This window comes from Triticum aestivum, chromosome 5D, assembly GCF_018294505.1.
Source record: "Triticum aestivum cultivar Chinese Spring chromosome 5D, IWGSC CS RefSeq v2.1, whole genome shotgun sequence".
NCBI classification, from domain to species: domain Eukaryota; kingdom Viridiplantae; phylum Streptophyta; class Magnoliopsida; order Poales; family Poaceae; genus Triticum; species Triticum aestivum.
The window spans coordinates 493,950,337-493,962,283 of NC_057808.1; the positions used below are offsets into that span (position 1 = coordinate 493,950,337).

Sequence of the window (11,947 nt, forward strand, 5' to 3'; positions counted from 1 at the left end):
GCCGCCCAAAAGAAAAAACCGACCCTTAGTATTGTACCTCAAATCTATTAGAGTCTAGTGGACAAACGACTGCCCGCTAGCGCTTCGAAGCAGCCGGTCATTTTAGGAAACATTTTGTCCTCGTCCTCAATTAGGAAAGCCTTTTCATTTTTTCACGATCTATTGGATGCTCTCACGGTCATCCTACAGTGCATGCATTTTATTCCGTTGTGCATTTAATTCACGGTTTTGAAAATTCAAATAGGCATAACTCTCAAACCGGGCATCAAATTTAAGATCCGTTTTCACTATTGGAATCATCGTGACGTGCTCTTCCAAACTACATCCCGCATGGGGTATGTTTCGACGAACTTTTTTGTGTATTTTAGTACCTTTTAGGTACAACTATGTAATAGTCGATGTGCAACAACCTGACAGTCGATGTGCAACTTTCTCCCTACCCGTGAACGTGTAAGTTTCACCGAGGTACTTCCACCCCAAACTACCACCTAGCAGTGAGATGTGCAACTTTGTCTGCTACCCAGGCCTATTGCCTAGTAGTTCATGTGCAACTTTCTCCCCTGGTCGTGGATGTGCAATTTTTAGGGACTGTTTGGGACTGCTCCGCTCCATTAAAATCAGTTTCGCTCCACCAAAATCCACTTTGGAGTAGTTTCATACAGGAGTTGCAACTCTTCCAAAGAGAATGTTTGGCTTTCATCTAGCTCCAGCTTCAAGAATGAAAATTTTGGTGGAAAGGATCTATTTGATTGGACGAGCAAGGAGAAACGAAGGGGTGTCCACTTTTTAGTTACAGTGGTAGGTAATCTCCTTCCAAGTCCAGCTTCTACAATTTTTTGAAGCACCCCCTAAAGAGCTTCACAAAAAACATGGAATTGTATCCGGGATTCTAGCTTTTTGGCAGAGCAACATATCATGGAGCTTCCCCGTTTGGTTTGCATTTTCTAGAGTGGAGCTGAATTTCAAGGAGCGGAGCAGTCTCATACAGGCCCTTGGTGTTTGCTGCCTCGATGTAACACTCCGGACACACCCACCGGTGGTCGTTACTGCTGGCGGGATCTAGACTGGCCCCACAGATCAATACTAGTCTTTTCTGCGCACTTTGTCCTCACTCGTGCGCACTCGGGAGTAACTTCCCCGTCAGTCACCCATCCTGAAATTACTCCAAGCTGAGCACACTTAACTTTGGAGTTCTTTCCGAATGGGCTCCCGGAAAAGAAGGAATTCCTTATTGATATGAGTAGTCTATCATCCCTAATAAGCCAGGCTATCACACTCGACCAACTACCTACCAGTGGATATGCAACTTCGGATACTGCCTTAGCCAACTGCCTAATAGTAATGTGCAACTTCCCTGTACCCCGTTGATATGTAGTTTTCCCTGTTAGCATCATGTACAAACCATCCCTGCCATTGAGATGTGCAACTTCTACGCCATGCTTATATGCAACTTTTTATTGCCCTTATGGATGTGCGGTTTTCACCATCCAACTATCTCTGCCAGTGAGATGTGCAACTTAGTATGGTACACCCACCAACTGTCTAGCAGAGTATGTGCAACTTCGTTTGTTGCCCCCACCAACTAAAATTGCACATCCACAAGTACGAAAGTGACGGAGTTGCACATGAACTACTAGCAATTGACTGAAACAACAGATTAAGTAGGTGGGACATGACGTGCCAATGGAGAAAACTACACATCCACGAGGCAACAAACTAGCTACACATGACAAAAAGCTGGTTTTCATGGTTGCTAGTTGCTACGATGCAACCTCATAGGAGCTCCAAAAATTTGGTTTGGAAAAAACTTACTCCATGTAGTACTGAAGTTACATCATGTAATAATAAAGTTGCATCATATTGCATCAAAGTTGTCATCGAAATTTTTTTGTCGAAATATATCCATGCAAGATCAAGTTTCAAAGATCTCATCACTACGATCTTCACTGCAAAAACAGATCTTAATTTTGATGTGTGGTTTAAGAAATATGACTTTCTAATTTTTGTGAAATGAAATTAAATGCACACAAAGTGTTGCATGCAACACTTGTACGACAGTCCCGTACCTCCGCCACTGTATGTAGAGTGTTGCGGTCTTTTCAATTTGTTTTGTCGCGTAGCTCGGCCGTTCGTTTTCACTAAATTATGCGCGTGCACCGTCAAGAATTTAGGAAATTTATTTTAACAGTATTCCGACAGTCCTTGACTTCATACCATCACCCAGATTTGTAACAGGAACTGAAGTCTTTTTATCCTCAAGCAGAATCCAAGCACGTGCATGTCTGCCGTTAGATGAAATCCAACGCTTAAGATTGATCCACGTCGCTAGCTGCATTCTCCCTTCTCTTCTATACACACCCGCACACAAGCAGCGTCCCAAACCTTCGCTCGTGTCATTTACAGTACACACGTATCACGTTTCTGCATAAATTTCATTATTTATTTTGATATAAAGGAGAAAAATCAAGGAATTGTATTCCAACCCTTGGGACAATGTTTATTATTAGAAGAAGGTGGCCAACGGGAACTCCATGGTTGAGTTAACAGATGATGCAGCCATGATCAACATGCTATAGGAATTTGATGCTTATCCGGAAATCAGTTTGCATGTTTGATTATGGACAGCAACGCAAACGAGAAGCCACGGGAGGCGGGCGTGGCGCGCGGCCAACTTGGGTGTTGTGGGTTGGACGTGACGCGAGCGACCGCCTTCGGGCTGAGCCGGCCGGGAGAAGTTGCACGACCCGGTTCAGCAGTGCGAAAAATAGCCAGGAAAAACCACTCACGTCGCATGCCAACTGGACCTAACAATTATGACCGGCCGGTCAGAATGCTCACAAAATTTTAAACAAGGTAATTGTGGCAGCATTTTTTGTTAAATGTGATAAAACGGATGAAATCTCACTAAATTGGGTAATTAGTATCAAAAATGTCAAAATAAGGGATAAAAACCGGAATTCACTCAACATATTTTGCCTTCAAAATGCGAGCACAAATGGACTCCCGGTTTGTGATCAATCTCCAACACTGAGCGAGGGGAGTAACTTTGATCTACCTCAGGGATGGGTACACCACTGCTCAGATTTGTAACAGAAACTGAAGATCTTCTTTCAAGCAGAATCCAAGCACGTGCATGTCTGCCGTTAGATGAAATCCGACGCTTAAGATTGATGCACGTCCATAGCTGTATGATCTCCTGTTTCTATACACACCGCAGACAAGCAGCGTCCCAAACCTTCGGTCGTGTCATTACAGTACACGTGTCACGTTTCTACATAACTTACACATAGTACCATCAGGCCTTGACGCCGGCGTTGGGACCGGCGGCCGCAGAGGAGAGGCTCTGGAGGTGCCTCTCCACGACGTCGAGGCCGCAGAGCTCCTTGACGTCGGCCATGGTGGCCGGCACGTCCATCTGGAACGTCAGCGGCGAGCTGGCCGAGAAGTCCTTCCGGGCCGCCCTGATAGCCTCCCGCATCGCGCAGTGCACCGACGCCGCCATCAGCAGCGGCGGCTCGCCGGACGCCTTGGAGGAGAGCACCCGCTTCTTGTCGCGCGCGCTGGTAAGGAGCTCCACGTTGAGCTGCTTCGGGATGGTGTCCACCGTGGGGATCTTGTACGTCCAGGTGCCGTCGTTCACCACCAGCCCGTCGGCGTTCGTCGTGTACTCCTCGTTTGTGAAGAACCCAACGCCTTGCACGAATGCGCCCTCCACCTGATCCATCAACCGAAAAACAATTCAGGTTACAACAATCTTCAGCAACAGCAAGTGGTTGTGCCGATCGGCGGCGAGCTCACCTGGCCGAGGTCCACCGCCGGGTTCAGGCTCTGCCCGCAGTCGTACACCAGGTCGCTCCTCAGGATCGTCGTGCCCCCAGTCAGCACGTCGATTTCCACCTGCAATTCGGGCAATTTCCCAATCAGAAATCAGGATCCCTTGTTGCGATTTGGATCTTTGGAGTTTGGATCATCGATCATGGTACCTCGCTGACGGCGGCTCCGTAGTTGATGTACTTCACGAAGGCTGGGTCAGGAGTCCAGTACGCCTGCGCCGACAGGTTCACGCTCGCCATGGTCGCCTGGGTAATCAAGGCCTTCCATGGCGCAGGGGCGCCGGACTTGGACTCGAGGCTCTCCTTGATGGGCTTGAGCCGCTCCACGAGCGTGGCGCACGACAGACGGACCGCCTCGCAGCTGGTCTCGGAGGTGGTGCTCCCGCCGGTGAAGCCACCCTGGATCATGCTCAGCGTGTCGGCCTGGATGACACGCACCTTGTCAAGGAGCCCGTCGGCGTCGGAGCAGAGCTCAGCCAGCCCGTACGCCGTCATCTGCTTCACCTTGGTATATAACCCCTGCCCGATCTCCACGCCACCGACCTCGACAGCGATGGATCCATCGTTCATGATGGACACCTTCCCGGGCGTCGGCCGGAGCCTCACCTCGTACGTGATCGGCACGCAGGAGATGCCCCGCTTCTTCCACCTGCTCCCGCCGTTGAACCGCTCCACCGCGGCCGCCCTGGTCCGATACTCCGGCGACGAGGCCAGCTTGTCAAAGATTTCAACGAGGCTGTACGTCGAGGCCTCGCCGGCGGCGTCGCCGTAGAACTTCGTGAGGCTCTCGAAGCCGTGGAGGTTCTTCCTCCGGACGGTGTTGGTGTCGGCGGCGAGCGCCGACGCGACGTGCTCGATGATGGCCTCCGCGATGAAGCAGCCCTGCACGTCCCCGGGGCCGCGCATGGCCGACTTGGACGAGACGTTCGTCTTGCACACCTTGACGTCCAGGGCCAGGGCGCCCCAGTTGTACTTCTTGAGAGCACCGACGATGGCCGACGGGAGCGCCGGGCTCACGTCCGGCGATATCCCGGCGTTGATCCCCAGGTCGAGGTGGAGCGCCGTGAGTGTGCCGTCCGACTTGAACCCCACGGAGTACTTCACCTTCATCGGGTGCCGCCCTCCGGCCATGATCATGTCCGTCTTGCGGTCGAGGTACATCCGAACAGGGCGCCGCAGCTTGAACGCTGCAACTGCACACGCACATGCCACCTGAAAAACACAAACATTTCCTCCATGGTCAGAAGATTGTACAACTTTTTGTTGATGTAAAATGTGTTTGAATGGTTGGGGCTTCCACTTACATGGCATCCTTTCATCGCCTTCCCGCCGAAGCCGCCGCCAACTCTTCTTGTGATGATGCGAACATTGTGGTACGGAATGCCGAGGCAGTCCGCGACGACATTCTGCGTGACCTCGGGTATCTGCGTCGAGGCGTAGATGGTGATGCAGTTATCTTCGTCAGGGACGGCCAAGGCTGTCTGAGTCTCCATGTAGAAGTAGTATTGTGATTCAAGTTTCACCTGTTGAAAATTGATAATGATGCTAGTTGTGAGTATGTAATGATCCTTTTCTGAAACTATGATGTAATGATCCTTGTCTGAAACTACGAATATAGACAAACATCCTGCTAAACTGAACTATGTACCTCTCCTGATAAAATCTTGTGATCAGCTTCAGACATCCCTTGCTCGAAATCCCCAATTGGCTTAGGAGCCAAAAATGGGGGAGGATGGAAGTAGCTGTCATGTTGGATGGCATCCTCTATTGTCAGAATGGGCGGCTCGAGATTCTCGGTGCTATACTCGATGACGGCCTGCTTCGCCGCCATATAGGCGTACTTCTGGGTTTCAGCAATCTGATTGATGGCAAACCAACACGATAATAATATGGTCAGTTCTATACCTCAAAATTTTGGGTAAAACATTGAGTACTATTGGTTGTGTGCATTTTTTTTTTCTGAAAGACTGAAACTGAGTTCAAGTGGTTCAGAAGTAGGTACCACAACGCCAATATTTTGACCAGCGAATTCAGAAACCGGATCACCGAAGAGCGCTTCGTCTCCTAGCCCCGGGAAGCTGGATCCAATATTCCTTCCACCGGCAGGAATGTCCTTTGCGGAGATGACCGTGATGACCTTTTTTGATGCCAGAGATGATTTGAAGTTGACACCTTTGATATGGGCATGAGGGTGTGTGCTGTAGATAAATGCTCCGTAGAGGCAATCCTTGGGAGATGGGATGTCATCAACATACACAGCCTCCCCTGAACAAGACCAATAATATCGTTAAGTGCATGTTTCAGAATAGCAGATGAAACATAGCAGATGGTTCTGCATTGGTTGGACTAGCTAAAGTACAATGAACAAAAAGAACTACCAAATGGTTCAGAATGACTAGCAAAAAGATCTTGGTTTACAGTATGCGGAACAGCAGAAGAAAAGGTAACCATAAACCCTGTAAGAATTCCTTAAAAAAAACACTGTAAAAGCTCACTGGAATAAGAGTATTGGAGTATACCAGAAGCTTGTAGCTCAGCACCCGCTTTCGTGGTTGGCTTGCCGACAGGTTTATATTCTTCGGTGAAAACCAGTTCTTGCCTTGAACGGATCGGCAAATCATCGCTGCCAACCTTACTTTGCTTCTCCAGGGAGGACGCGCCATTGCCATTCATGGTTCCATTAGTAGATATGCCATTGGGAGTAATAGCCTTCGCCGGTTCATCCAGGTCGGTAGCAAGTGAAGACAGGAAACTGAACAAGAAACTGACCGCCAGGCTGACTCTGTACTCAGGGTGTGTGGTGCCTTCTGACGGCGAGATCACATCTTTCAGCAACCGAACCGCTTCAAGTATCACAGATGCACTCACTGATTTCCCCTTCAAGAATTCCTCCACCTTCCGAGCCCGGCTCGCATGACCGACACCGTAGGCGCCGAACGCGAGGCAGATTTCATCGACAATGAGCTCCCCTGATGCTGCATCCCCTGAAGTCCTTGCCAGGAATGCAGAATTCACATAGGACACAGCATTGCCGAATGGTCTGGGTGCTGCACGAGAGGTCTCGAAGATGACATTGTCTGAACCCCAGTCAGGGACAAATATGTTGAGCAGTATGGTCTTGGCATCACAGGGAGGCTGCTCCAGAAATTCCTCCAGCGTCAGGCACAGCATTTTGGAAGCCGTCTGGATGGTGACGGTGGAGCCGGCGGCGAGAAGAACGGTGGCGATGTCAGATGGGAACTGCAGCCGCTGCGCCATGATCACGTTCCCGCCGACGGTCGCCGTGTTGCGGACGAACGGCGAGGCCACCTTGCTCAGGTGACCGGCGATCTTTCTAAAGACCGGGGTGCCATCGGAGAAGACCTCGATGGCTTTGGAGATGGACACGGCTGCCCCGATCTCCACCCCCTTGTTGCTCCTGTTGATGACCGAAAGCTCCGGTATCCCTTTGATGTCGATGTACTTTTCGTAGAGGTCTTGATCCTTGTACACTCCGGCGCCGGTGTTTGATGCCACGATCTTGACTGACTTTTCGTCGAACCAGTTGGAGTCGAAGAGGCTATGGAGCTCCTGGATGCTCCTGGGATGGTACCAGCCGTCTTCGCCGGCGATCGCAGCCGGCACATTGTTCGTCTGATTATCAACGGAGGCCTTGATCTCAGACTTGAGGAACTCCGGGAATGTGCAGACGGCGCCACTGGAGTATTCCGGCAGTTTGCCGACCTCGGCACGGTCGGCGCCTTTCTTCCAGAAAGAGTTGAGCCCGAGGTCCTCGAGGTCGACGTCGGCGGCGAAGCTCTTACAGGCGTCGACGATGGGCCTGTAGCCGGTGCATCGGCAGAGGTTGCCGGAGACTGCGTGCTCGGCCTCGCACGACGTGAGCTTGGAGAACCCTGGCGGCGGGGCTGGCTCGCCGGCGGCGCCGGGCTTGTCGGCCTTGACGAGCGCGGAGAAGATGGACATGCACATGCCGGGGGTGCAGAAGCCGCACTGCGAGGCGTGGAAGCCGGCGAGGCGCTGCTGGACGGGGTGGTAGCCATCGCGGGTGTTGCCGATGCCCTCGCTGGTGGTGACCGAGCAGTGGTTCAGGCTGCCGACGAGCGTCAGGCAGGAGCTCGCCGAGAACTCGGTCACCTCGTCGGTGGTCGGGTCGTACTTGGAGATGAGCACCACGCATGCGCCGCACCCACCTGCACGCAGCAACGTGACGTCGTTAATTTAGAAACACACCAGAGCGAGACGAATCATATAATGAGAAAGAACATTTCCTTCAAAAACATAAAAGAAATATTTGCTGAATGGGATAATTTGCTCCTGAATAGAACAAATAATTGGTTGAATGTAAAAAATCAGAAGAAAAAAAATAGGCATGTACTCCCTCCGTCCCAAAATAAGTGATTCAAGTTTGTACTAACTTTATATTAAAATTAGTACAAAGTTGAGTCACTTATTTTGGGACGGAAGGAATATATGTTTGTGTTCTTTTAGATGTCTGGAGTTAAATGCGAAGGACAAAAGTATTGTGACCTATCATGTCTCTATGAAACGTTTGCACACAGATAGAAAACATGAACATATGTGTTGACATCTTATATATGTTGTAAAACGAATTAGACCTTATGAAACTTTAAGATATTCTTTTATGGTTTAATGTTCATGGAGGCAAGTGGTGGAGCTACCACCCACAACAAAAGAAGGCCAAGGCCAGGACCAAAAGATGCACATATTTAGCAATTGGTATACTGTACATTTGTGTATGTATTTTACCGATTTTAAAAGCATGAGTTACTTGGGATATTTTTCATTTGAGTCGTCCAAACCGTTTAGTCCAATTTCGTTAAGTATTTATCCGATGGCTGTGAAGAATTGTCACCTCCCTTAAATATGTTAATTATTATTGTCTCATAATTAAGTACTCTCTTAGTTCATTACGCATACTTGAAGTTGTTTTTTCAGTACTTAAAGATTTTTTTTTATCTTATACGTTTTTATATAAAATGTCATGTCTTTTATTTTATACTAAAATAATGACGAGTTGTTGTAGTAATACTTTTGATCTAAAAAAATTCAATGATACTTCCATTGATGGCTCGCGCTTTAAGGTGAACAAGATTATTTCTAAATTCCGTACTCATGGGATATTTAATTTCTACAAATTCACTTTATGTGGTATGCTTATGGATCAAGATTTACATCGGTGCATTTCTCATGCGGTACATAATGACATTGCAGGTGTAGAATTGCAAATTCAGTTAGAGAACCCTCCGGTCCTTTTTACTCCGCATATTAGACTTATGTCAAGTCAAACTTTGCAAAGTTTGACCACATTTCTATTAAAAAATGTCAACTTGAAACTACATTTCATAATGAATCTAAAAATATTGATTTGGCATTCTGAATGTTGATACTTTTTTGTATAAGTTTGGTCTCTACGTTGACTTTAGACAAAACTTATATGCAAACTAAAAAGGATCGGAGGGAGTATGTTTACCTAGCTAGGGTTAAACAAAACCATGTTTTATTTTATTTTGATTTGGTGAACAAACAACTGTCGGAGCGAGTACAGATTTTTGTGAAATCATCTGAGTTTCCGCTACAACAACAGTCAATTGTGGAGCCTACGGCAATTATAAAGTTTCTCTTGTTTTTTTTTTGTTTGTGTGTGTGTGTGTGTTTGTGTGGATCCTGTGGTCTGATTAGTGTGTTGTTTATGTAAAGTCATTATCAAGAAGCATCTGGGACAATGATATGGGCCAAAGCATGCTACTGACTAGACTGCCGCTATATATATATATATATATGTTTTCTAAGATGGTTAGCTGCAGGATGATGCAGCGTATGGGACCTGACCACCTAGCAAAGAAGATAAACAATTGCAAATCGGAGAGTAAAAGGTCCAATAATTTGGGATAGGTGCATGCTCGCGTTGCATGCCTGCTCCACTAGCAGAAAAGTAGGACGGCAGCTAGCGTATCCGGCCTTTTCACTCCTTCTTAATACTATATGTTATCTCAAACATAAAGCGAAAGATACTGCTTCGCTCCTCCGATCCCATTATTAATTGTCGCAGCTATAGTAGAACTAGTAATATGGATCGGAGGAGTACTGAATCCCCGAATCATCGCTAGCCGGGTGGGCTTGAAAGAATGTGTCAATTTCAAGCATGCATACAGTTAAATCTTTAATCAAAATTTAACACAAAATACAATGAAGACCGGCGGTTTTCACTAGGTACTCTCTTTGATTGCCGTTTGTGCTGTCAAAGTGTTGAGAGCAGTTGGAAAGTGCCCCGACATACATACTTGTGGACTCGTGGTGCGTCGATGAATGGACGATAATGATAGCTGGCTAGCCAGGCAGCACAAAAAGAAGAGAGCAAACAGAATAAGGCCCGGATTCTTTTGCCAGAATCCAACCCCTACCCAGCTTCTACCAGAATCTTAAAGCCCCTAACTAGATAGGATTGTAAAAGAACTAGGAAAAGCTGGGTAGGGGTTGAATTCTGAGAGAATCCCCAGATTTTGGCAAAAGAACTGGGCCTATATTCCACACAGACATGATGGGTCCTAGCTAGAACCGGTGTGCGCCGAGGAGGAGGCATTTTTGTGGTTCGTGATGAATGAGCGCTAGCGCTGGTAGCGACCGTAGTAGGTCGCACAAAATGAAGAGAACAAGCGGCGCCGATGTGGTCGATGGCCCAAGAACGGGTACTGTGGATATGTCTATGCGTGTATGTGCCGTGGTGCCTAGGTGCACGTGTGCAGAAACTCCTACCGCCACCTATTTTGCTTCCCTCTCCCTCCGCCTGCGCGCGCGTGTGGAGCGCGTGGGTGGAGATCGGCGACCAGGCGATCCAGGAGCAGGAGTCCGGTCGGTAATCTGAAAACGATGGCAGATCAACTCCCGTCGGCTCGTTGGGTCCGGGCTTTGGGCTATTCATCCGATAAGATTCTCACCGATCGAAACTGCAAGGATTAAACCATAGCTAGCTAATGGAATGGAGAGCCGGTTGGTCTTGGTGGTGCTCACCTTCGCCGCAGCCGAGCTTGGGCCCCCGGACGGGCGTGCGCGTGCGGAGGAACTCCAGCAGCGTCGTCGACGGGTCGACGCCGGCCGCCTCGCGCCGCACGCCGTTCACCGCCAGCACCACCCGCTCCCCCGCCGACGCCGCATCCTTCCCCAACGACCCCATCTCTCTCTCTCTCTCCACTGCCAACAGCTTCCTCCTGGATCCAGGTGCACCACTCACCAAGGGAATTCCCTCACCAAGTGCGCTGAGGCCGGCCGCCGGCTATAGCTCTACCCTTTATACAGGGCTCGGCTAGAGCAGTATAGCGCGCGAGGGACTTTGCTAGTGGCTAGCTATGCAGTGACGTTGAACCGGAGGAAAGCGACGGGAAATGGCGTGAGCCTGCGCTCATCGCGCACGTACTCTGCGCTCACGTGGAGGTCAAGGGGAAATGGGCGCGGTAGATCGATCGTCGTGTGCGATCCAAGAATCGAATCCGGTGGAACGGAGCGATCGATCGAGGCCATTGCACACTGTGTGGGTACCTGTGCTGCGACTGCGATGCTAGCTTCTCGTGAACCTTTTTCTGATGTTTGTACCAGTCAATCAGTGGTACTACTGGCACTCCTACTCCACTCTCTACGCAAGAGATCCAAAGGACGGGGAAGGTGATGATAATATTTATTAGTACGCGAAAGCGCGAGTGGCGGGCAAAGCTTTGTTTGCTCTCATTTTATTATCACACGATCTACCGCACACTCTCACAAAGTTCTACTGCCACAGCCGGCTGTAAATCTACAGCCGCATCTCTTCTCTCTTCTTCAACTTAGTAAAAATATACTCCCTCCGTAAAGTAATTTAAGAGCGTTTAGGTCACTGAAACGGTGATCTAAACGTTTTTATATTTGTTTACAGAGGGAGTAATATATTAAGTCTTACAACCCGTCTATATCACCATATTATACTTGTGCTCGTTCGCCGATCACGAGGCATTGGCCGGTGCCGATCTGCATTAGCGTGAGGTTTCCTACGTGTCGGTGTTGGGGGGTAATTATATTTTACTCCCTCCGTTCTTAAATATAAAAGCTCTTTCTACATTAGTGTG

At 48.8% G+C, this 11,947-nt stretch overlaps 1 protein-coding gene across 1 annotated transcript; it reads right to left on the reverse strand.

The window, feature by feature from the left end:
* Positions 1-2,938: 2,938 nt before the first annotated feature.
* Positions 2,939-11,171, reverse strand: LOC123123133 (probable aldehyde oxidase 2). The gene is made up of 8 exons (XM_044543582.1): positions 10,863-11,171; positions 6,353-8,023; positions 5,836-6,098; positions 5,482-5,691; positions 5,138-5,356; positions 3,984-5,045; positions 3,799-3,897; positions 2,939-3,715 (listed from the first exon to the last, which is right to left on the reverse strand). The coding sequence occupies exons 1-8, from the start codon at positions 11,023-11,025 to the stop codon at positions 3,296-3,298; spliced, it is 4,107 nt and encodes a 1,368-aa protein (XP_044399517.1). The 5' UTR covers positions 11,026-11,171; the 3' UTR covers positions 2,939-3,295.
* Positions 11,172-11,947: the final 776 nt, after the last annotated feature.

Excerpts from the sequence above, each read along its gene's own strand:
- LOC123123133 (XM_044543582.1), bottom strand. The coding sequence starts at position 11,025 with ATGGGGTCGTTGGGGAAGGATGCGGCGTCGGCGGGGGAGCGGGTGGTG. Across the intron at positions 6,099-6,352 it reads TGCTGAGCTACAAGCTTCTG|GGGAGGCTGTGTATGTTGAT; the intron begins GTATACTCCAAT and ends GGTCTTGTTCAG. Across the intron at positions 5,046-5,137 it reads AGGCGATGAAAGGATGCCAT|GTGGCATGTGCGTGTGCAGT; the intron begins GTAAGTGGAAGC and ends TGTGTTTTTCAG.